The sequence below is a fragment of the Primulina eburnea genome, chromosome 4 (genome assembly GCF_022965805.1).
Source record: "Primulina eburnea isolate SZY01 chromosome 4, ASM2296580v1, whole genome shotgun sequence".
NCBI lineage: Eukaryota > Viridiplantae > Streptophyta > Magnoliopsida > Lamiales > Gesneriaceae > Primulina > Primulina eburnea.
Genome location: NC_133104.1, coordinates 36777442 through 36803914, shown reverse-complemented (window position 1 = coordinate 36803914; position 26473 = coordinate 36777442). Strand labels below are relative to the sequence as shown.

Genomic DNA, 26473 nt, shown 5'->3' with positions numbered 1-26473 from the left:
TGTTATATTCAGTCACGCACTGTAAAAGTTATTGTGAACTAAGAGTTTCAGTTTTGGCAGTGTTAAGTCCAAACTGAAGTGGGTCAGTACAATGTTTGTATTCGATCAAAGTCTTTTAGTGAAACTGTCGAACCAGTGACTGAGCATGTGGTTTTTGAACCAACTACAGAAGCTCAACTGCACTCAGTTACAGTTGAAGGAGTGCCGACTGTACAACCAGTTTCTCAACCAACTGAAGAAACAATAATTCAACCAACTGAAGAACCAGTTGCTCATCAAACTGAAGAACCATATTCTACCTTGGATCTTCATCTTGTCTCTTCTACTCCCCAACTTCAACAAGAGCGAGCAACTGAAACTATTTCAGAATTACCGGAGCACATAACTGAAACAACTGAAGGCACCATGATCGTGTTTACTCAACAACAAAGGGTGCATAGTCCAGAATCCTCCAGAGTTATCTCTCCTCGAATTTATGATTCATAAGCTTTGTGTGAAGAAATTCACACTGTTCAACACAATCTCAACAACATGACGAATGCAATCTCTGCAATTCAGTCGACTCTGCTTGCACATTCATTAAAGCTAAATTCTAATCATGATTACATCAAGCAAACTAGCTCAGCTCACTCAGCATGTCAATTCTCTCTATACTCAGATGAACGAAATCAAGAAAGACAGACTGTCGACTGAATCTCATTTCCAAACTCAGCAATTAGTCGGAAAACGCTTTGATTCTTTGCAAAGTACTGTCACAAAAAAGATTGAATTACTGCAAGAATTTGTGCTGAATGCAGTCAAAGATATTGCAGCTTATGTTCGCATCTTATCTCGAAGAGTTGAGGTGATTGACAAAAAGAGGGAAGCAGATATATTGATGAAAGACTAGTAGATCAGAAGAAGACAAGGGATTTTTTTTTGTACGAATCTGTACACTAAAAAATTATTTTATCTACAATGAATTTGAAGAACTTTTATTTAGTTCAGTTGATCAGTTCATACTTTACAAGTTTTGTCAAACACCAAAAAGGGAAAAATTGTTGGAAACATAATTTCGGTTGTTTGACAAACTATTTGTCAGACTAACTGATCAAGAAATATAACTACACAATTCAACTGACATTTTGCCTACCTGAAGAGTAGCGCAAACTATTAAAGGCAACTGATACCAACTGAACTGAATCTACGACTGACTGATCAGTTGGAAACTGATCAGTTCAGCTTAAATGGACTTTCAAAGACAACTGACTGATCAGTTGGAAACTGATCAGTTGATTCATTCAGTTGTGAGCTTATCAGCTATTGCTGATCATTCAGCTGTACATGTCATCAGTTGAAAATGATATTCAACCGTTCAACCGACAGTAGTACAAAGAAGACTGCAACTCGTAGTGGAACGCCGAATTTCAGAGTCTACAGTATACGAATGTCAGAAGAATATTGACGTGGCAATCAACGGATATAAAGATTCAAATATTATTTATTGTTACCGTTGAAAGAGAAGCCTATAAATAGGCGAGAAGAGCAGTCGAGAAATATATACACGAACTACTTTAAAAAACCTTGTTGTTACTCTGCTGAGATTTATTCATACTCAAAGTATAAAAATCTCCTGGTTAAGACTGAGATCGAGGGCTCAAAGTGCTCGGAGGTCTAGAAGAAAGAATAGCCCTACCACGCTGGAGACTGATCTCTGCCTGGCGACACCGGTTCACTAACCCATCATAAGAAGTAGGATTATCACAGACAGTGACTCGATCAAAAATCTCCTGGTTAAGACCCTGAAGGAAATGGTCATACTTGGCCTCAGAACTGCCACTGATATGAGGGGCAAAGGGTAACAACTCGAAGAACTTCTGCTGATATTCATCAACAGACATACTCCCCTACTTAAGATTCAAGAGCTCAATCGTCTTTGCCTGGCGCAGGGCTGGAGGAAAATACAGCTGCATGAAAGCTGCACGGAAATCGGCCCAAGTCACCCTACCCTGAGACTGGACTATCGGCGCAGAAGTCGATCGCCACCACTTGCGCGCACGGCCCTCGAGAATAAAACTAAGGGTCTCTATCTTCTGCTCCTCGGTGCACTGGAATGCACGGAAACAGCTCTCCATGCGCTCTAACCAATCCTCAGCATCATCGGGAGTCTCACCGCCGACTAAAGGCTTAGGCCCCATCTGAATGAAACGGTGCAAATCAAAACGCCTAGGACCATCCCGACGATGACGATGTTCACGATGACGCCTACGATCGTCCTGGTCACCCCAACGACCTACACTTCCCTGACTACTCTCATCACCAAAGTGGTCAGCCATCGCTACAAGAGAATGGGGAAAATGGTAAAATGGTCAACGAAAATCCCAAAACAGAAATCTATATCCCAAATTCGTAAGCATGCTCTGATACCATAAATGTAGTGACCCGTTCCAGAATCACCTACTAATCAAGAACTAAGCATGCAATTAACTTAATTAATAATAATCAGAGATAACAGCGGAAATATGGCCAACGACAAATAGTTATACAACCCAATCGAAATCAGAACAACTCAAAAATATTCGGTACAACCATATCGAATAGAATAGTACTGAAAACTAAACCAACCAGCTACTCACTGTCCTCCTCCTGCTCCAACCTGAGGCCTGCCCCGTGGGAATGGGGTGTCCAAGATAAACAAAACCGAGGACGTGAGCGATAAGAACGCCCAGTACAAAAGCATGAGTATACAAACCTATATGAAATGCACATGCTATGATATGATACCAGGGTAGGTCAAGAAACAGGAGTAACAAAGGATCTCAAAATGCTCAGTCTAGAGGCGCCAAGTGGATAGTGCCGCGCGGTACTCCTCTGGGTCACTGCATCCACTACAAGAACAGACGTGGACCAAAAATGTCCCGGATCACCGAAGCCCTCCCGACCCGTCGGCCACTGTGTACTCTCGGTGTCCATGCGTCCACAAGACAAGACAGGGCTGAGCGGCCCCACAAGATATAGCTTATCTCGAAAGAGATACAGCTCAACAGTAAAGGCTATCTCGAAGGAGATACGGCTCAACATGAAATGCAGCATGCATCATAAAGCGTGACATAATAGCATGCATCATATGACATATATCAATGCACCACATAATCATGCAACACATATAAGAATGTATACTCGACCAGGATATCTCGGATAGTACTTTCGTACCTCTATCACAGCAAGCCTAGCCTTACGCAACACCGCTAATCAGGTCTAGAACAAGCCTACGCATCAAAAGCATACCCAATGAACAATACTACCATGCTAGACTAGCAAAACCAGTACTACCAAAGGTTTAGGGTTTACCTTCGTCCGTCGACAGCCCTTTGATGTCGATTGCCTCGTAACTCAGGCGTCGCTACGCTACCAATCCTGGCAGCTCTTGGCTATCGCTCGACCAACAACTAACCCTAGAAACCTTCCAAACCTCTCAACTAGGAGACACAACTTCAAGAATTTGCAATCCAAAATGAGGAATTCCGAGCACTATTTATAGGCTATGTTCGGATCCACCGAACACACTTCGGAACGTCCGAACTCCTACGTGTCCATCGGCTCTTGACACCTCATGATCGGATCCACCGAACTTACACTTCGGATCATCCGAACTTGCATGTAAACTGACGTGTCGATCAACTCTTGACACCTCATGATCGGATCCACCGAACCCACTTCGGATCGTCCAAAGCTCATGCTTATAAGATTCATTTGTAGCAGTTGAGGCTACCTTTTGAGCTAACTAGCACAAGCTATTTTGTATTACATTCGATCTTTAACTAGATCAGTTGTGCTAAGATCAGTCGTAGAACTGTGAAAATTATTGTTAACTAAGAGTTTCAATTTTGGCAGTGTTAAGTCCAAGCTGGAGTGGTTCTGTACAATTTTTGTATCGATCAAAGTCTTTTAGTGCATATTCTATCCTTGTGATAGAAGGGATAACGTATGAGTATTTAAATCTCCGAACATCCATAAATCTCTGTGTGTTATTATTTCAGTTAGTTATTCTATCTTTCAATCAATTTTTTTTCCGCAACTGTTATCAGTTAAACAGATTGTTATTGACCGACAAGATTCCTGTATTATTTTGTCACCAAACTGATACTTTACTACAAAAAGATTTCATAATCTCCAAGTGTTTATTCAACCCCTTTCTAAACACTTTCCATCCAATAAAACGATCCTAACAGTCCCACTTTGCTCCTGATATCTAATATTGATTAAATCTTCTTGTTTCAAATATTCCAAATTATTGGAATAAAATCCTGTAAATAATTAATTTCGAACATGTGTTCAGATCTATATTATTTGAGAAAATCATATTCCTCAACCTTTTAGTTACACAATAATAATATTTTTGTATGTTTGAAATATTTTTACCTTGGTTCTAATACCATTTCTGGCTCAGGTAAATCAATCACTTAAACACAACAAATATAAAAGTATTTTTGTCATTTTTATTGTTTTAGAGAATTTAAATAAAGTTTTTTGAATATAAAAAATTAGGATAAATTTATGTTTTGATTTAAAAACGTATATCAAATTTAGGGGTTTTTTTTAATTAATTTCAAAATAAAAAATTATTTCAAAATAATTCAAAATAAAATAAATTTCAAAAATACTTTAAAACATTGTCAACAACAAAAGATGCTTTTACGTGGCTCAACACCTCATGAAATCCGTGCTTCATAAGCACGGATGCTCCACCACCTTAGCAAATCCGTGCTTGTTAAGCACTGATGATCACCAACACACCAAAATCGTGCTTACGAAGCACATATACTCTTCCACCTCACCAAATCCGTGCTTCGTATGCACGGATGCTCAATAATACTCAATTAGTTTTTGTTGTTTTGCGTTAAACAATTACACAAATTCGACATGAAGTACGTTCATTTTGTTTTTTCCTTCAATAATTGAATCTTTTTCAAAATTTTCATGTGATTTCTGAAATATGTCGGATCAATCACTGAAAATTATACAATATTTTTAATTTTATAGACGTGTATTAAAATCTATAAAATATTTCGAACGCTGATGATTTTTCCATGAGTAATAAATTATATTTTCTGAAATATATCTTTTTCGAGCATTTTGCTTAAATTTTCTCTCAAATTTCTTCGGCAAAATGTCTAATATTGATGTACTCTTATATTTCGGTAGTTATCGATAATGGATCATTCGAATATATTATTCCATGTATTAGAACGATACGGGTATTACGGTCTATTAATTTGTTGGAGTTGGTTGAAGTTGTGCATAAAATGTCAGTAATCGATCAAATGAATTTTACTCTGAAGTTGTCAACCAAATATTCATTCATGGAGAGATCATCTTGGAATGAAATTCAAGTCAATGTCGGATGATGCTTTAGAATTTATTGGTCGAATACAATATTAGATATGAGGGCTCGTTGTCTAGATCTGGCCATTAATGATGATATTTTTAGGAGTGATACTGAACCCGATATATCATATAGCAAGTCTGGAGAAGAAGAAGTGAATGATGATGAATATGTAAATACATATTCAAATCCTGATGAGGGGACATCATCTCGGCAACCACCTCGTGAGACGTTACGGAGGCAAATAATACCATTGCTTTCTAACACTTCTGAAATGCCATCATTTTTCAATAAAGTTTTTGGGTAAGAGCCTCCTGATTATGTCGGTTTACCTTCTGGAATGCAAACAAGCTATTATAATCCGGGTAGAGATGAATTATGCGTAAATATGTTATTTAAAGATAAGAATGTTCTCATTGCATCTGTGAAGGATTATTCTGTTAGAGTTGTCAGGCGTTACTACCGTGTCGTGGATAGCACAAGCAGTAGTGGAAATTACATTGCAAAAATCATTCTTCTACGTTCATTTGTCGATGGGGACTACGCGCTTCTTTAAAGGCCAAAACTGGTTATTGTAAAAAAAAAGATATGGCGGGCCTCACACATGTATATCTACCAATGTTGGTATAGACTATCAGAACTTGAACAATGATATGGTGGCACATACGTTGTTGGGAGTTGTTCGTTGTGATCCTTCGTACGAGATTAATTATATAATTGAAAATGTGAAAGAAAAATATGGATATCAAATCTCGTATACGAAGGCTTGGCGAAGTTTGAAACGTGCCATGAAAATTTCTTATGGTATATGGGAGAGCTCTGTTCAATTACTTCCAAAATATATGTGTGCTCTGTCTAAAAATAATCCGGGAGCAGCTGTGGAGTGAAAGCATCTCAGATCCAACACTGAAATGATTAAGACACTGAGCTATGTTTTCTGGGCATTCAGGCTGTGTATTGATGGGTTTCGACATTGTCGAAAAATTATTAGTGTCGATGGTACACCTTGTATACCAAATACAAGTACAAAATGTTAATTGCTGTCACTCTGGATGCGAACAATCAAGGTTGTACCACTAGCATTTGCTATTGTGGATGAAGAAACATCAGATTATTGGAAATGATTTTTGGAGAATCTAGGACGACATGTCGTTTGTGGTGAAAATGGTGTGTGCATAATTTTTGATAGGCATGAGTGAATTGTGCGATCAACTGAAGATCTATCATATTTTTCACCTCCTTATGTGTGCATCGTTTTTGTTTGAGACATGTGTGCTCAAATTTTAATGCTAAATTCAAATACGTGCATTTGAAAGATTTATGCTCGGGAGGCAAGCACAAAGAATCAAATTTTCAAGTTTGAAGCAACAATGGATGCAATCAAGAAAAAAAAACATTTTGGCACACAAATATTTGGCTGGAATTGCGAAAGAATAATGGAGTTTGGCTCATGACGGTGGTTGGCGTCGTGGGGTGATGACAACCAATATGTCGGAATATTTAAATAGTGTGTTCAAGAGTGATAGTAGACTTCCTATATCTGCGATAGTACACTTGACACTTCTGAGGTGTGTGCAATATTTCATTGAACTTCTGACAAGAGGTGGTCGTATGGTTCAGGAAAATCAGCTGTGGTCAGATTATGCATGTCGGAAGTATGAGAAATGAGCAAGAAAATCTAGTGAATATCGTGTTGCCAAATATGATGTACGTGTTGCCAATATAATTCCTCTAACATATTTTTGGAATAATCATCTCAAATAAATAACATGAACATTAATAACACGACTTTTTATAATCATAAATAATTTAATCACGAACATTTAATCAAGGTATAATTAGTTTAAATCAAAAAATGAAAGACGAAATTTAGAACAATCGACCAAACCTAATCGCCGGAATCTTGCTGAGAGCAACAAAAACAAGCTTCAACCACAATATCAACTCATAACAAATCAAACAAAAATGAAGCCAAAACTCACTGGAAGCAATACAAAAATTTACCCTAACAAAGTCTGTAAACTTTGATCTAAGGCAAGAAACGAGCTCAAGACTCTCTAAGCACGACGGTTCACGGTTGTGCGATGGTCACAGGTGGCGTGAAAATGGTGCATATCCGACGCAAAATACATGTCAACCAAGTTCAGAGCTCTTTGCAAATTTGTTGTATCAAAACATAACTCTTCTTAAATGCTTTTTAGATCTAAACTCGGTGTGAATTTTTTTATAAATTATGGCCGGTAAAGAGAGTGAGGAAGAGAGAATTTTCGAAGGTGAGTGAGAAAATAGAGGGAAGGAAGAAGAAGGAGATGTGTGAAGGAGATGGTGAAGGAGAGAACAAGGAGGTGGATGAGTGCAGCATCCGTGTTTTGTAAGCACGAGATGTAAACGAACCAAATCGTTTGTGAGCTAATCGAAGCTCAATTCGATAAAAACTCGTTTGAACTCGTTTAATGAGGCTCGTTAAGATAAACAAATCAAACTCAAGCTTTACAGTATTCGGCTCGTGAACATGTTCGTTGGTAAGTTCATGAGTAATCTTTTAGATGAAAAATAATAGTTTTGATATTTGATTTATCGATTTTGCATATTATTTATGAAATATATAGAAAAATCTATTAAATTTATTTGTTATAATAAAAATTTTAATAAGAATAATATATCTTCGTTACATATATAATTTACTTTTTAATTAATTTAATGTAAATTTAAATGTATAATTCATATTTATTAAGCTTGTTTAGGCTCGATAAAGGCTTGAATAAACTCGTGAGCCATGTATATATTCGTTAAATAAAGCTCGAGCTCGGCTCGATTATAAACGAACCAAGTTCAAACATTCAAGAGTTCGGCTCGTCTCGACTCGATTACATCCCTAAGCACGGATGATGAACGTAGACAGCATCCGTTGTTGTCGACAACCTTTTAAAGTATTTTTGAAATTTATTTTATTTTGAAGTTTTTTTGAAATAATTTTTTATTTTTTAATTAATCAAAAAAACCCTCAAATTTACCCTTTATTATATTTGAATTCATAAAAAACGACTAAATGGCATCGTGATCTTTTACCTAAACTTGAGATATGAACATCCTCCTTAAAAGTACAACATGAGATGCAATTCGGTACAACCTTGTTCTAACAGATTGGAATTACAATTTTATCATTCCTTAAATTTCGTCACACCGCCGCCGTGTGGGACGGTGGTGGTCGGAGTCGTAAAAATCGTGCACACATTTTTCACACACACATACAACAGAAACAACCGAAGAAAACTGAAATTTTGCTTTCCTTTTCTCCACCTTTTCCTCCGAAAGCGCACACAGATACATACCCATACATACACATACGTACATACACTTGCACAATTTTTTACACAGAGAAACGATTGGGGTTCGTTGTTTGTATTAATCTCTTCACCGCTTTGTATATATGTGGATAGCGGGAGAGAGAGGGAGGAGGTAAGTTTCTGGGATAGGGATATTCGAAAATGATTGCTGAGAATGCGGGTAAGCTGAGAATTCAAGCTCCGATCTTGTTTTAGGGTTTCGAAATTTGCGGGTTTTGGGTGGAAATGGAGGCGGATTCTTCCATGGGGAACGAGCCGCACCAATATCCGTCGGAGCGGCCCTCCACTGCTAATGATGGGGACGCGCCTTCGGAATCTCAATCCTCAGGGCCGCAACAGCAACATGGTATTAGTAGCAATTATGATATTGGTAGTAATGGAGGGGAGGGGGTGACGGGTCCCCGTTTTGCGCCTAAATACAGAGTAGTTAACGTCAATATCGAGAAGGAGGATGATGACCCAGGACCACGGTGTGGTCACACCCTGACGGCTGTTTCGGCTATTGGGGAGGCGGGGAGTCCTGGATATATTGGACCGAGATTGATCCTGTTTGGTGGGGCGACAGCGCTGGAAGGGAATTCTGCAGCACCGGGAACTCCTACCTCTGCCGGAAGTGCAGGAATCCGTATGTTTGTTGTATTCGGAGATTCAAAATGAATTGAGGATTTTTATTATTATTTATAGTATCCTTTGCCTTCTCTTTACTTGAATTGTGATTTTTTATGGGTATATTTTTTGTGAAGTACTGGGTAGTAGTAATCTAGAAATTTTTTAAACATTTATAAACTTTCTTTAGAGAATGGATGGAAGTATAATTAAGCTGAAATATATGTGAGTTTCATCCTTGAAGTTTCTTAATAAAGAGAAAGTAAGGGCAAATTATTCGGTTCATATTATTGGTATGAAGATCTTTTAAGTGATCTATTCAAATATGCAAATCTTATTATTGAAGTAGGATGGTGCTCACGGTTCTTTAATTTTAACTGTGAAAACGGCTGTTTTAGTAATTTTGACCTATTATTGACACACACATGTATCAATATGATCACAGGGTTGGCTGGGGCCACGGCCGATGTGCATTGTTATGATGTGTTGACAAATAATTGGTCTAGGTAAGATAACTAGGATCGCATGTCAACTTGAATCTTTATTTGGTGTTTTGTAATAAACTTTTTTGATTTATTGTCAGACTTACCCCAATAGGAGAACCACCTACGCCTAGGGCAGCTCATGTTGCCACCGCTGTGGGTACTATGGTCGTTATTCAGGTGAGGTGACACATGGCATTGTCTTCATAAGTTTGACAAATTATATTTCTGCGATTTGAATATTTATGTCTTTATTGTTTTCTTATCATAGGGTGGGATTGGTCCAGCAGGTTTGTCTTCAGAAGATCTTCACGTTCTGGACCTGACTATACGGCCTAGATGGCACAGGTTATTCTCTTGATAACTACAAATGCATGTACATATGCGCAAAATGTTTTACCCTTGCACAAACTAAAAAAGTTGTACGTTCGTTATCGTTGTCTTTTATAGTCACAAAACTGAATACCTCTCATTTAGGGTTGTGGTTCAGGGCCCTGGACCAGGGCCACGCTACGGACATGTCATGGCTCTGGTCGGGCAACGTTATCTCATGGCAATTGGTGGAAATGACGGTTTGTTGCATGATCAGTTGTTCTTTCGTGGTGCATTATGTTATTTTTGTTGGCCATAATTCGTGAGTGTTTTTTAGGAAAAAGAGCTTTAGCTGATGTATGGGCTCTAGACACTGCTGCAAAGCCATATGAATGGCGGAAACTGGAACCAGAGGGTGAAAGTCCTCCTCCATGCATGTAACTTCTTAAAACTCATAGCTAATCTGAGCATTTTTATGAAGAATTTTGTTTCCCATTTATGTTCTTTCCTTGAAACTTCTCGGTTTCCTTCTCTTTTTTTTGCCTTGTTTTTTTTCTTTTTCTCAATAAGGGCTTCATATTTATTACTTTCCTTTGCAGTGGCTCAGCAAATAAATGGTTGTGAACAAACATTGTGGTTCATTTGTACTGTTGGGATGATTTTACGTTTTATTAAATATATGAAAACATGAAACCTTTTCCTAAAAATTGCTTCCCTAAACTTGGCTGTTTTAAAGTTTCCTCGGTGCTTTCTTGTTGTGTGCTTTCGCATTTGTTTGGTCCTTACCGTGGAAAAGTTTGATCTTGCTTGATAGTTGATTGAATGAAAATAGGTGTTTCTTGTCTCTCTTTTGGCCCGATAATTTTCTATAGGTGTTTCTTGTCTCTCTCTGTGTATGTGTGACATCAAAATCCCAAAATATCCCCACATGAAACGGCACCCAAGATTTTGGTTCACGTATTATATGTTTACGAATTACGTAAATTGGAGCTTCCAAATTAGAAGGCCGGGTTTCTGTTTGTTACTGAAATGTAAATTGTCATTCAAGTATAATGATGTGGGTTTGAGTAGGAAGAATCTTGGATGTGGCAACTTAGGAGGCAAGAATTCACCCTGTAAATGCTTCTGTTGAGTTAATACCTGAGTGCTCTAAGATTGTATTCTGTTTGATGGGCTTGAATTAATGTTTTCTTGCATCGACTTGGATTTATTTTGAATTTTTCTTTTTGTTATGCTGCCATGATTGGATTTCTCCATATCAGTTTTATGAACTAGAAATTTGGTTCTTAAAAGTAGTCTTGTTTTATTATTTAGCCTTTACCGAACAGATTCATTAAATTTGCACTGGAGAAAATTTGTATATTTTATGACATCTCATGGTTTTCCGAAATTGCATGACCGTGTCCCTATTTTGATATTTATCATGTGTGTCTGCTTGCAGGTATGCAACAACAAGTGCTCGCTCTGATGGTCTTCTTCTACTGTCTGGTGGGAGGGATGCGAATAGTGTGGTTAGTGGGAATCCTATGGCGAATGCATTGCACATGATTTAAGACTTGCTGAGATCCACTTGACCGTGTTTTATGAATTCTCTTTGTCACGGGATTTATTACTCTTTTGTAAAGAAAATAAATGATTCGTGTTCTTTTATGGAATCCCAACACTATGCATACCTGTTTAGTGTCTTTGACATTTGGTTACTCAAATGATAATTAAAAGTGGTTTTCCCATTCTTTTTCTAATTCTCCATACTGCCTTGGGAACCAGTGGGGGGGGGGGGGGGGGGGGGGAGGGATGTATTTTAGTTCTTGATCTTCATCAAGTGTGTAACTTATGATGCTGTCCACTTCCACAGTTTCTCTGTCATCATGGATTACTCAAGTGCGTGATTTATTTAAAACCCAACACATAATGCTACATTGCTGATCAACCACAGATGTTTATTTTGGTGATTCATTAAGTGGTATTAAATGTTATTGTTAGTAATGTTGAGTATATTCAAAGCTTTGGTTATTTTTTCTATTTGACTCTTCCTATATCCCGCGTTTAATTATGGCACCAATAACTGTTGGTTTTATCATTGCATCTAGGTTTCAGTTGTTTTTAACTTGAAGAGTTTGGTCTTCTAGGGTCATGAACATTCTTGATTGCTTTGAGAGTATTGTAACTGCTTTTATCAAAATGATCTTATGCAGCCACTAGCTAGTGCATATGGTCTAGCAAAACATAGAGATGGCAGATGGGAATGGGCAATTGCTCCCGGTGTTTCGCCATCTCCAAGATACCAACATGCAGCGGCAAGTTCTTTATGAATATTTGATAAACTCTCGTATTCTTATTTTGTGAAATTAAATAAATCAATAATTACTGTCCCTTTTTCCATGTGAAATCTATTGTCTTTACAGGTTTTTGTTAATGCACGACTTCATGTATCTGGGGGGGCACTTGGAGGCGGACGCATGGTGGAGGACTCCTCAAGTGTTGCTGGTATATTAATCTCCTTGTACATATCATAAATTTGAGTTGCGTTAAAAGAGCACTTCTTTTTGTACTACTAAAAATATAACCTTTTTTTCGTTCTCTATATAGTTTTGGATACAGCAGCAGGAGTCTGGTGTGACACAAAGTCCATTGTTACAAGTCCAAGAACTGGTAGATACAGTGCTGATGCTGCTGGTGGTGATGCAGAAGTTGAATTGACAAGGCGTTGTAGGCATGCTGCTGCTGCTGTTGGTGACTTGATCTTCATCTACGGTGGTCTACGTGGTGGTAAGATATTATACTGCTTCATGATTGGAATACGTTAATTTTATTGCGGTTATTCCAGTTATTAAATATGCGGTTTTCTATTTCGTATCATCCATATTTTGAATTTTGAACAATCTGGAAGCTTTTTTCAAGTTACATATGATTTGATCTGGTTGATAACTTGGAACTAATGATGACATCAGCGAGCGATGTTTTTTTGTGTGTACTTTATCGTAAATGATTGGGAACATTGCTATAAGAACAGCTTAACTATAGAAAATTTAAGCATGATGAATTTCATAAGTTAATGATCTATGTTTTTGAGGTGTTTTTTTGTCCCTTTTTTTTTTGTTTGCTGAATTATATAAGCAATTAAGAGATGCACATTCAAAACCTTTGCGTGTGTGTATAGAGTTGAACATGGAGTGTGTACTGAAATATAAGAAGTCGGGCAGATGCCAGTTTACAAGCTTCCTCCTAGTGTTACGCTGAGAAGTTGATTAAGATTATAATCTGCAATTATTCAATACCATTTTATGGAACATCATTCCTACTCAAGTCTATGAACAGTCTCCGTATGTGTTTTTATGCTCCTAAATTGATACCCGTTCTACATGGTTTCTCATGGGCAGTCTGTTGCATACAACTTTAAAGCCTGTTTTTCTGTTTCTTTAAAGCTTTGATGTAGATTTTGAGATAAATGCTACAAATCAGTTGACAACACAAAATATCATGGAGTTGGATATTATATCCACTTTTTTTATTGACACTGAATGTTTGTCACCACAGGGGTGTTACTTCGCGACTTGCTTGTTGCTGAAGATCTGGCTGCTGCTGAAACAACTAGTGCAGCTTCTCATGCAGCTGCCGCAGCTGCTGTGTCCAATATGCAGCAGGAGAATGCACAAGGTAGATATGGATTTACTGATGATGGGACAAGGGTGCCATTGCCCGACACTGCTGCTGATGGTGAAGTATCGTTGGGGAGTCCTGTTACCCCTGTCAATGTGGACATTTTTAGAGATATGACCACTGAAAATGCAACACTTCAAGGATCCAGGTAAATTTTTCAATGTTGTTTATATTTTGTGATATAATCACCTTTTGTGTTACTTGCTTCGATTTCTGATAATAAATATCTTCAATCGAAGACTGAGTAAAGGCACCGACTACTTGGTTGAGGCAGCAGCAGCAGAAGCTGAGGCTATCAGTGCGACATTAGCAGCTGCAAAAGCTCGACAAAATAATGGAGAAGTTGAGCTGTCAGATAGATATCGTGGGGCAGAGGCAACTCCTAGTGGAAAACAGATATCTACCATGTTCAAGCCTGACTCCGTGGTGTCAAATAATTCATCACCAGCTGGAGTCAGGCTACATCATCGTGCTGTCAGTATCTGTATAATATATATTTCATAACCTTGACATCTGAAGTAATAATGATTGAGTGTTTGAACATATTATTTTCATTACTATGTTTGCAGGTTGTCATAGCTGCGGAGACTGGTGGTGCTTTGGGTGTTATGGTCAGACAACTTTCAATAGATCAGTTTGAAAATGAAGGCAGGCGAGTCAGTTATGGGACTCCTGATAATGCAACTGCGGCAAGGAAACTATTTGATCGCCAGATGTCTATTAACAGTGTGCCAAAGAAGGTTTCCTTTTGCCCATTGTTCAGGTTTTAGGTTTTCAGGATGAACATTGTTGATGAGTTCTAGAAGCGCACTGCTTCTTGCTCATGCTTTCTTTTTTCCTTATGCCCTCATATGACACACGTTGCTGATCAATATGGGTGCTTTTTATAAATATTTCATGCTTAGGAATCTGATCAAAGAGTAACTTTTCATGTCCCTTGTTATTCTGATTTTGTTTCAGTATAATATGTACATCATCACCCAAAGTTTTTCTACTGACCATCTCAATTTTATTTTCGATTTTTTTTGTCTATCCTACACATTTTCTAAATAGCAGCCTTATGTACTCTGTTTGCACGTCTCCCAGGTCATTGCTCATCTGCTGAAACCTCGTGGTTGGAAGCCTCCTGTCCGCAGACAATTTTTCTTGGACTGCAATGAGATTGCAGATCTATGTGATAGCGCTGAGAAAATATTTGCTGGTGAACCTACTGTCCTACAGCTGAAGGCTCCTATTAAGATATTTGGTGATTTACATGGGCAATTTGGGGATCTTATGCGGCTTTTTGATGAATATGGCTCCCCTTCGACTGCTGGTGATATAGCGTAAGTTGTAGAACTTGTAACATTTCTCTGCATACTAAAATTCTTGATCAGTTATTATTTTGTTTAATGCAATTTTTTTACTTCTTTTGTGACACTTTTGACATACTGGCTAAATGACTTTTTGAACTTTATGTTCATTTCCATCGGATCAATAAGCACTGTCTAAACCTTGATGTTATCCAAGCATTGAATTCATTTTATTGGTTCACTGCAGAGACACTTTTGTGGTAGGTATTACATTAATTGGCTTATTATTCAGTGGAAGTGTCTGAACCATTTAAATTGATGTCAGCTATTGTTTGACCAAGAAGTTTTATGAAACGTCCACTACTTGTTTTTTTAAAAATATACTAGATTTTTTTTCTTTCTAATTCATTCGGTCGAAACACTAAACATTTAAAATATAAATATTTTGCACCATTTAAAAATAAACCAACCAACCTAATATTTAAAAATCCTAAAGAAAGTAATTCAAAACATAAAATCGTAAACGTCAACCAACCTAAACTAACATTATTTCAAAAATAAGCTTAACTCTAACATCCTCTCAAAAACCTCTCAAAAGCATCATAAGTCATAAAAAATTAAATCTTTGAGTAATCATAAATCATAAATATAGTTTTATTTGCGGAAAACTAGCGACGGTCCTCGGGTTGTGGGCACCTTCAGTCCAGCTAGTTCAACCATCAAGACCTCCATCAATATCAAGCTCATGCTCACCTACATCGATTACACCGTGGAAGGACCTTTTCCCATATTACAGACAAACAGCGCTGCCGAGAATAACCTCTGATCATCACCCGATAATATTTGACATCACAAGGTTGAAATGGGGACCATCTCCTTTCAGATTTGAAAATGTCTGGTTGACGCACAATAATTTTAAAGAGTCTCTCGAAGAATGGTGGGGCAGTGGGAACACTCAAGGATGGGAAGGTTATAAGTTTATGATGAAACTCAAAGAAACAAAAAACAGGGTTCTACATTGGAATAAAGAGGTTTTCGGAAATGTAGATTACAAAATTTCGGAATTAAGGAGTAAGATGAGCTGGCTAGACAAGCGAGAGGCGGAAGGAATGTGGTCAATGCAACTAAATGAGACGCGAAGAGAGATGAGATGTGAGTTGGAGATAATGATCATTCGAAAATTACAGATGGAGAGTCAGAAGGCAAAAGTAAAATGGTTGAAAGATGGGGATCAAAACTCCAAATTCTTCCATTCTCTTTTGAAGAGTTGGAGAAACAGAGCGACGATAGACAAGATAGAGTTGGAGGATGGTCACTGCTTTCAGATGACTTAAAGATTGAGAATGAAATCATTGGGTACTATAATCAGTTATACAAAAAATCAGAAGGGGATGGATCGGGTCTAGACGGGGTGGAATGGAGGCCAATTACTTTGATGGAGGCCGAGCAGTTGTAACGGCCTTTCTCGGAGGAGGATATCAGAGGAGCGGTGCTTGAATGTGATGGTGCGAAAGCTCCGGGGCCGGATGGATTTACTTTAGCATTTTACCAAAAGAGTTGGGATACGATTAAAGATCTACTCAAAGTGTTTGCTGAATTCTACGATGACGGTATCGTCAATGGAAAAACAAAACGTACATTTGCTTGATCGCAAAGGAAAAAGATGCAACAAAGATTAAAGATTTCAGACCTATCAGTCTAATCACAAGTTTGTACAAAATTTTGGCAAAGGTCTTGACTAATCGGTTGAAGAAAGTTATGAGCAAAACAGTGGCTGAAAATCTGTGCGCTTTCATTCGAGGTAGACAGATTACAGACTGTTGTCTCATAGCAAACGAAGTTGTGGAGGAGTACAAAAGGAAAAAGAAAAAAGGATGGATACTGAAAGTCGATTTGCAAAAGGCATACGACAACGTGGACTGGCGATTTCTAGACTTTGTGCTTCTAAAGAAGGGCTTTGGGATTAAGTGGAGGAAGTGCATCAGGGGTTGCGTTTCTATTGTCTCGTACTCAATTTTTATCAACGGTAGACCAATGGGGAAGTTCAAGGGGGGAAGGGGTCACAGACAAGGAGACCCATTATCCCTTTTTCTGTTTAACTTAGTGATCGATGGTTTGGGAAGATTGATGGATACGGGCTAAATTGTCAAATGTGGTGAGAGGACTTGAGGTCGGGAAAGACAAGGTAGAAATTTCTCACATACAATTTGCGGACGACACTCTATTCCTCGTCCAAAATGAGAGTCATTTGTTGACTGTTGTCGAACTAATAAAACTTTTTTGCTCAAAATCAGGACTTAAAATAAACCTCGAAAAAAGTTCATTATTGGGACTGAATCGATCTGAGGAAGAGGTAGACGGTCTAGCGGAAGTGGTGGGTTGTAAGAAAGAACAGCGGCCGATTAAATACCTAGATGCACCTTTGGGAGGAGACCCCATGAAATCTGAATTATGGGCCCCCGTGGTTCTAAGATGTCACAACTAAATTGGCAAGTTGGAAAAATGCATTCTTATCTAGAGGCGGTCGACTAACATTGATTAAGTCGGTGTTGAGCGCAGTGCACTACCTACTTACTACATGTCACTTTTCATGGTCCCACAACGCGTAGCAAAGCAAATGGAAACTTTAATGAGGAATTTTCTGTGGGACTGTGCGGACGAGGAGACTCATTGCCATGTGGTTATTTGGAGTCAAGTGTGCAAACCAAAGGATTGAGGAGTGTTCGAATGAGGAATAAATTTCTGCTAGGGAAGCGGTGGTGGAGATGTGCGGTAGAAAAAGATTCTATGTGGAAAAGAGTTGTAGGAAGCATTTATGGTTTTGAAGACAATGGTTGGGATTTAAGGGAGGCAAGGAATTCGACTTTCAGAAGCCCTTGGAAGTTTATTTCTCGGTCCCATTCTTCTTGTCAACACTTGATTGGCACGGTGCTAAAGGGAGCGAATTTACTGCGGTTTTGGGAGGATATGTGGGTGGGAGGGTTGTCTTTCAAAGATCGTTTTCCTCACTTTTTTTTTTCTCTCATCATCTTCAAATAAACCAATTGATCAATTTTACTCGATTTCAAATAGTAAGGGAATTACGTCCTTCCAGTGGGATGTGAGGTTCAGGAGAGGGTTGAATGATGTTGAGTTGGGTGAATACATTTCCCTTCTAGGTATTTTAGAGTCAGCTTCTTTGAGTGTGGGTTCTGTAGATGTCAGGGTTTGGCTAGGGGAGCAATCAGGTGTTTTCTCTGTCAGTTCTCTTTACTATTCTTTTTTCCCAAGTTCAGATAATCTATCTTTCCCTTATTTCACAAACATCTGGAAAGTATCTATCCCATAAAAGGTAAAGGTTTTTTCTTGGATAGTTGCTTTGGGCAGATTGCAAACTTGTGACAGTTTACAGAAAAGACAGCCGAGTACCGTTCTACGCCCACAGTGGTGCAGCTTGTGCAAGCTAAGTGAGGAAAATCAAGACCAGCTGCTGTTACATTGTTCTTTCACAAGACGAATTTGGATCAAGGTTATGCAACACCTGGGATTCGAGTGGATTTTTCCAGCATCTTCAAGAGATATGTTTGTTGTGGAGAACGGATTTCTCAATGAAAGGGGAAGAAGAAATTTTTAGTACATCATTGTACATTGCACCTTTTGGTCGATATGGATAGAGCGCAATAACAGAATTCTCAGTTACAAAGAAGACTCGTCGGAGGAATTATGGGACAAGATAAGATTCACAGTGGCAAAATGGACGACTAGTGTGCCAGTGTTTCAGCATTTACTTTTATCCGACCTAGTTAGAGATTGGTGTTTTATCTACTTATGAACTTCTTCTAGTTAGCTAATCAGTGGATGGACTGTGGATTGCTCATCCACTAACTTTGTAATATCAATTATTATTACCTTAATAAATTATGAGTTTCTGATAAAAAAAAATATGGTCGTATCATCGTATTAGTCACAATCAATTCACCTCCTTCAACTTTTCATATTTCCATCACTTATAAAAATTCATATATATATAAATCATTTTTTTAAATCAAGCATGCAACATGTCTTTTAGCATTAACGTTTTATCATAAAATTCCATAAACATTTGAAATAAACATTTTAACATTTATTACATCATTCAGGGCACAGCCAGAACATCTAATATTTTTCAGGTGTAAAATGACTGTTTTGCCCCTGAAACCCTAACTTTCCCAATTTATCCTTAGACCTTTAAACAACGACCCAAATCATTCCAAACTTAACATGACACCTTAAAATACACCCATATATATTTCTTAGACGTAAACTTAAGCCCCTCGACTAATTTCCCAATTCGTTTTTAAAACTTAGACGTACCTCCCGGTTTTAACCCGAATGGACTCGAAACTTAACCAAACCTTGCCAAACTTGAACCATGATGTATTAACATCTAACTAACCCTTTTTCATCCCAAATCAAGCCAACTAAAACCCATAGAACAGTCTAGGAACCTTTGAAATTTTCTGCACAAAAGAACCCTAGCTCTAGTTGGTTCGAACTCTAGCTTGCCTCGGCTCCAGCCCTTAACCACTATGTCCAGACCTTAGTTGACCCTCCTAGGACCATTACCAAACCCTAGACAAGCTACTGAAACAGCCTCTACAGCCTTTGCCCGAGGACGGCCCTATGAACCCTTCCTAAGCCTTACGCGCGTCTATCTTCCCCTACATCCCTAGGCCTTGCACCAGCCTTCCTCCAAGCCATCTAGGACCCTGACCCAGCCCCCTTAGGACCCTGGACGTGCCCTAACAGCAGCTAAGAGCCATGTCCTTCTAGGAAACCAATTCGAAAACCCTAACCTTCCTTAGCCCCAATTTTCGTCCATCTTTGTCACCCTCTTTGTCCAGCCTTTACACATGCACATAAGGGTCCTTAAACATGTTGAAAAACGTCCCTTCCCATAGCCCTACCATGGCAGCCCCTTCATGCATCATAGACAAGAGTTTTAAAAGATGTAAACACTAGTTTTGTGCATGTATATCCACGAAAACAAAAATATATAAAGTGTATCATGTTTTTCATGCAATCATGTATCAAACATATAATATTGTGTGATAGATGAGAAAAAAGAGATTAAGGCGTGCCTTTGTGTATTTCACGCACGAAAAACTGATTGGCGATGCGAGGGACGTTGGCGGAGAGGCAGGGGAAGAATCCTTGCTGAAATTCTGTGTGACTTTGTGCTGGTGGAAGAGTCCTTGTGCTTTTCCTAGGGTGGGGGCGTGAGTTTGGGGTTTATGGGTAGGGTTTATTAGCTTAATTTTGATATAAAAATACATGGTGCAAGCTTAGACTCATTAACCTGGTATAATTGGCCCATTAGATAATAATTTAAAATATTTTGTTAATGAACGTTTGTGAAAATATTAGCCGAGTTCTCAAAAGATCATCATTTTCATCGAAAATCGAAAATCGAAAACTGGTTTAAAATACGACTCGACGAATGAAAACATCTCAAAATATCTTAATTTTGAAATACTCCTTAAAATATACCAAATATTATACAATTAAAAATAATTATTTAATAAAAATATTTTTTCTCTTATGGTCCTCGGTTTCCGTTCCTCGATCGCGTTTCGAATAACCTTTAAAATCACAGTTTTATGCATTCTGGTAGAAAACTAAATTTTAAACATGTAAACACGCCTACCATAATCAATTCAGACAATTAAAACAATTTAATTAAAATACATAAGAAATTCGATAACTTGCACGCATTGTGGTGTACGTGGACCTCCAAATTTTCGGAACGTTCCATTTTAACTCGTCCCTTTTATTTGGCTTTGCGGAGAGAGGATTTCAGGATATGAAATTGATATTTTATTTATCTTCTAGTCTTTTAATTAGATGGACCAACATTCTTTATGTTATAAACCTTTTATTTTCTGAAAGAACTATGCTAATTGTCTTATATTGAAATTTTCTTGTTGCCCTCGCTCATTCTTAATTCCCTTTAACTCATTATTTGTTTCAATTGATGTTTCCAAATTCGCTGCTTTGTTTTTCCTTTTTTGCTCAACTACTTCATGACTGTATTGTTCAAGTATTTTTAGGAAAATTGTTACCCTGGTCACGTTGGTTATGATATTGTATTGCTCTAACCAACCCCAACTACTCCTAAAACTTCGTAGCGAGAAAAGGGCTCCTTTTACCAATTGACATAAAGTACTTATTCGAATGTCATAAGTTAGGTTTTTGTACTAGAAACTGATTTGCATTAATGTCTGTCAGATATATTGATTATCTCTTCTTGGGAGATTATGTTGATCGCGGACAACACAGCTTGGAGACAATTACTCTTCTCCTATCTATGAAGGTACTTTTCCCTTCTGTTTGCTAGTGCCATATTTCCCCCACCCCCACATGTTAGTTGTCGACTAGTGAGTATGTGATATATATGATTTGTAGGTCGAACATCCCCATCAAATACATTTGATTCGTGGTAATCATGAAGCTGCGGATATCAATGCCCTTTTTGGCTTTCGAATCGAGTGCATTGAGCGTATGGTAATGCATAAAAAAACTGTATTTGGTTGGTGGTTTTTGTTTTATGGCATAACGTCATGGACCTCAGGATGGTTTTCTGTACAGGGTGAAAGAGATGGAATATGGACGTGGCATCGAATAAACAGATTGTTCAACTGGCTCCCTCTGGCCGCATTGATTGAAAAGAAAATTATTTGTATGCATGGTGGTATTGGTAGATCTATAAATCATTTAGAACAGATTGACAATATTCAGCGTCCCATTGCAATGGAAGCGGGATCAATTGTTCTTATGGACTTGTTGTGGTTAGTGCATACTTGTTATCTTCATGTTTTTAGTTCTTGTTCTTCTAGCATCCGTGACTGATATTCTCAATATGAATATTTCCTTGTAGGTCCGATCCCACCGAAAATGATAGTGTAGAAGGATTACGGCCAAATGCTAGAGGTCCTGGATTGGTCACCTTTGGGGTGGGTATTTCTGGCAAAGTTTCTTGCAAACCACCTTTTTATTAAAATTGAATATGTCTAATGTGCTTATTGACTCAGAGGCTTTTAAATCATTTTCTTCATTAAATGCATTTGTATGTAATTGCTTTTCTTTTTCTTTTCGGGCTGGCCTTATGTGGTCAAGCTATGGCACTGTTTTAGCCCTGTATTGTCTTAGACCCTGGGTTCGATGATTTGTTAGATCACAGTTATATTTTTGCAGATGCACTTCCAATTAAAAAAAACCGCAGTTAGCAAATCAAGGATAGGAAGCAATTCAAATAAAATTGCGGACAAAAAAGTTAATAGCGTTGTGAGAGTTCAATTCCGGTTGGATATTGAATTCTAACTGTGCCTTCTATTTTTCATCGAAGGAGTGGTTGGTCTCTGGAATTTAAAGTTGTATTCAGTGTGGTGCTTGGTTGATAACATCTTATAAGCTCCAAAACTGAAATGTAGGATTTTTGAAATAAGCTCAGTCAATCTCGGAATATAGAGGCTCCTTCACCACAAGAAAACTGGGAGGTTCTATTTCTTTTTATTTTTTGGTTTTTTTCATTAAAAGCTAAATTGAGTTTGTCTCTGAGCCACTCGATCAAGTGACATTTCCTGCGTCGATGGAGGCAAGACGGGTTGTATTTTTCATCATGAAGAACGTCCTTAAGTGCTGTGGACTATATTTACTTGTGAGTTTTATGAAATGACAGTTGAAAAAAGAATCTAGTCTTCACGTTTATATTAAGATTCTTTTCTAAAACCGGGTTGTTCTCAAGTGCTTCCCTTTTTGCATCTCACGCCTGTAAGTTCTGTTCAACCATCTGACACGGTTTTAGGTGCTTAAATCCTCATACTCTCTAGGATTCATGGAAACTAAGTCCAAAATGTTTTCCCTGGCCTTATGAGAGAAGGTTTACGTAGACTGCACTTAAGAGCTCTCTCTAAATAAAGTCATAAACATCATTTGTCTCACTGTGTGCCTGCCATTGGGATATGAGAGCTTATTGAACACATAATTATCACGGTATTGCATGAATCAAGAACATAAGCTTTTGTATAACTCATAATTTCTGAAGTGTGCTTGTTTCTAGCATTTCTGAACAATAGTTTCTGATAAAAACGGTTATTGTGATTAGAGTGTGACAATTATTTATGACAAGTTTTAAATACTGGTTATGTATTGCAAAGGTAAGGTCCATTTTATTTTTCTGATAATATTTTGGTGAGACTTTTCTGGAGTTAATCAATGTTTCTTCGTCATTGCAGCCTGATCGCGTTAAGGAATTTTGTAACAACAATGATCTTCAATTGATTATCCGGGCACATGAATGTGTGATGGATGGATTTGAAAGATTTGCTCAGGGCCATTTAATTACACTGTTTTCTGCCACAAACTATTGTGGTATGGTTGGCCAGGATGTCCTCCATTTATTTCACAATTTATTTGAAGATTAGCTGTTCAATCTTCTTATTTTTCATTTCTGCAGGTACTGCAAACAATGCCGGTGCCATCTTGGTTGTTGGTAGAGATTTAGTAGTTGTACCTAAACTGATTCATCCATTGCCACCTGCAATTTCATCTCCAGAAATCTCTCCTGAACGCCATACAGAAGACATTTGGATGCAGGTACCTAAAATTATTTCCTACTTTTCATTTTTTAATGTGATTCTTATTTTCATCTTTCATCTTGTGATCAAGCTCAGTTATTCTCCCTCCCTCTGCTTGTTTTTGTTATATATTTGTAGGAGCTCAATGCCAATAGGCCACCTACACCAACTAGAGGCCGTCCCCAAGTTGCTAACGACCGAGGTTCTCTTGCTTGGATTTAGATATGCTATTCTTCACTATCTTCCTCCTGTAGCTTTCCTTGCCTCGGGCTAGTGAGTTGTTCCTGGTCCATTCCACAGAGTGAATTCGTTGAATTTCTCGGTCTCAAAATGGAGTGACATGGACACAATGAAAAGGCATGTTTGACCAGAAAGGTGTACCGTTAATTTGTTGATCCCAAAAAGACATAAATAAAGAATTGAAATGACATCTGTACATGGGACTTAAAGGAACACAGGTATCAGGTGGAAGTTACACAATGCTTTGGTTCCTACTCGAACAGGCATGTTGGTTTTTCTTTCCATATTACTGTTTTTAAGTGTTATATATATATATATATATATATATATATATATATATAATATATTGTATGTATTTTTGGTTTTTCATTTGGGTTTTTGTTGTCTTTGCTAATTTGTAAGAGGATGTAAGGCTCTTTTACGTGATTGATGGGATGTATCATGTTGAAATTTTCTTGGTCATTCATTCGTACACCCAAATACAGTAGTAATTTGTTGATTTTAAGCCTGTTTCTTTTGAGCTTCATTTGCACACTAATTTAATTTTCTATAATAATATTTGCAAATATCTGATAGCTAAAATCTCTCGAGCAGTTTCCTCTTAAAGGAAGTGACAATTGCTTGCATAACTTGACAAGCTAATATTAGTTTTGGTGACAATTTGGTGGTATTTTTGTAAAAATGTTTTGATGCGATTTTTCAATCACGAAAAGCAAACGCTCTAAAAAAACGGAGTTACGCATTCGATTCGATAAAACAAAGAACGTTGTGTTGTCCTGATCTTTTTGAAACAAGTAATTGTAGTGATATTTACCTCTAATCTACGAAAAACTTATCAATAAATATTCACGAAGATAACAATCGATCTCAAACGAATTTTTAAAGAATTCGTCTTTGACAAATGAAGTGAAGAACAACTGACAAACACCAGAAAGTGTTAAACTTTGATAAGTTTGATTTGAGAAACACACAAAATTTATACAAAGTCAAGTTTTGAATTTGAGAGAAAATTTTAATCAGTTGTATTAAAACTCAAGATTAATTGTTTAAAACGATCAAATTTCGTTTATATATTATTTACAAACCAAAAGATATCAAAATCTAGTTCCCTAAATAACTTGGACTCTAAACTAGGAAACAAGGAAGTTTCCCGCATGGCGGCGCTAGGGCGGCAGGATTTGGCCGCCCTAGCACCGAGTGTTCTGGACTCCGCAGTCTTGAGTAGTGCGCGCTCAGGCGGTAAGATTTGGTCCTCCTTCCATCGAGTGTTCTGTCCTCCTCATTATTTAACACTTGAACAACGATCCTACGGTCCTCAAACTCACTTCCATGCATCACGAAATCTTAGAGATTTGGCGCTTTGCTTATAAGCTCTTCTCGATTGCTCATGATTCCATGCAGTGCTTCCTTGAATCTCTTCATCCAAACATTAGCACACAATGTTCGGTCATATTCATATCATGTCTTCTTACTGTATTCTTAAAATTTGAATTTATAAACACGACTGTGTTATATTTTAAATGAGATTGGCATTTTTCATGTTAAATTTGGACAAATATGGTGGTATTTACGCTGATTTTGTAAAAATGCCTTCAAATTGTATTTTTAGAAATTGTGTTTATGACCATGATTGAGTTTGAGTATCCTTTAAAAGAGATCTGTGCAGGTATGCCGATGGAAAAATATCGAACAAATTGAAGCAATAATAGTATGAGATTTAAAGATTGAGAGCCTTCAATTTATGTTAATCATTATTCATTCTATCCTTTTTATTTATAAGGTGACCATAATTCCTTTTATTGTTTTTGTTTAAAAAAATTTGATATATTGCACCAAATTGAAACGCTAGTAAATATCTTTCCATTTTATTCATATAAATCTATAAAATGAATATTCTTTTTCTTAATACTTTTTACTCTATTTAATATCACTAAAACATTTTCCAAACATGCTGATATTTTATATGAACTAGCCACTGAGGCACACGCGTTGCGTGTGTCATGAATATATTAAGCTAATATATTAAACATTCATGATATTACAACAACATGACACCAAAATATTTTGTACTTGATATATGTTTTAATCATAAAAAATAATATTCTTTTGAAGTCGCAATATCATCTCATGTGAAATAATGATAACATAAAAAAGTAAACAAATAATCGAATGATTTTCCAAAAATTATCATAATATCATCGATCTAAAATCTATTGAATATAAAAACCTCAAATTTGTCTCTTAAATTCAGCTTAGTAATTGAACAAAAACAATTAAAACTGTATTTATCTTTAGGCATTGTATGCATAAGTTAAACATTTTATGTTCTAGCGTATTAATAAAAATTAATTTTTATCGAATCATACAAAGTACAACATAAATATACAAAAGAAATAGAGCAATCTATTAAAGCGTGATATAAAAATTTGACATGACATAACAAAATGTAAACTACTGCAAAGATTTTGCTAAATAAATGGAAAATAAAGTAGAAATTGACAAACTCCTTTTGTTTGCCAAAAAAACCAAAATATTGTAAGTATATTAATTCACAAAGATGAACAATACAAATTAT

At 37.3% G+C, this 26473-nt stretch overlaps 1 protein-coding gene across 2 annotated transcripts; it reads left to right on the top strand.

Annotated features, from left to right (window-relative positions):
• The first annotated feature begins 8481 nt into the window (after positions 1–8481).
• On the top strand, positions 8482–24428 carry LOC140831053 (serine/threonine-protein phosphatase BSL3-like). Of its 2 annotated transcripts, XM_073194766.1 has the most exons (21): positions 8482–9337; positions 9764–9824; positions 9902–9980; positions 10072–10148; positions 10278–10372; positions 10450–10549; positions 11554–11623; positions 12308–12409; positions 12518–12599; positions 12702–12881; positions 13650–13920; positions 14012–14246; positions 14342–14512; positions 14859–15097; positions 21311–21395; positions 21488–21586; positions 21671–21870; positions 21960–22035; positions 23317–23452; positions 23538–23677; positions 23797–24428. In XM_073194766.1, the coding sequence occupies exons 1-21, from the start codon at positions 8938–8940 to the stop codon at positions 23878–23880; spliced, it is 2982 nt and encodes a 993-aa protein (XP_073050867.1). In that variant the 5' UTR covers positions 8482–8937; the 3' UTR covers positions 23881–24428. The 2 variants fall into 2 exon arrangements, with proteins under 2 accessions (XP_073050867.1, XP_073050866.1); XM_073194765.1 differs by having other exon boundaries at positions 21488–21870.
• Positions 24429–26473: the final 2045 nt, after the last annotated feature.

Excerpts from the sequence above, each read along its gene's own strand:
- LOC140831053 (XM_073194765.1), top strand. The coding sequence starts at position 8,938 with ATGGAGGCGGATTCTTCCATGGGGAACGAGCCGCACCAATATCCGTCG. Across the intron at positions 9,825-9,901 it reads TTGACAAATAATTGGTCTAG|ACTTACCCCAATAGGAGAAC; the intron begins GTAAGATAACTA and ends ATTTATTGTCAG. Across the intron at positions 14,513-14,858 it reads TTAACAGTGTGCCAAAGAAG|GTCATTGCTCATCTGCTGAA; the intron begins GTTTCCTTTTGC and ends CACGTCTCCCAG.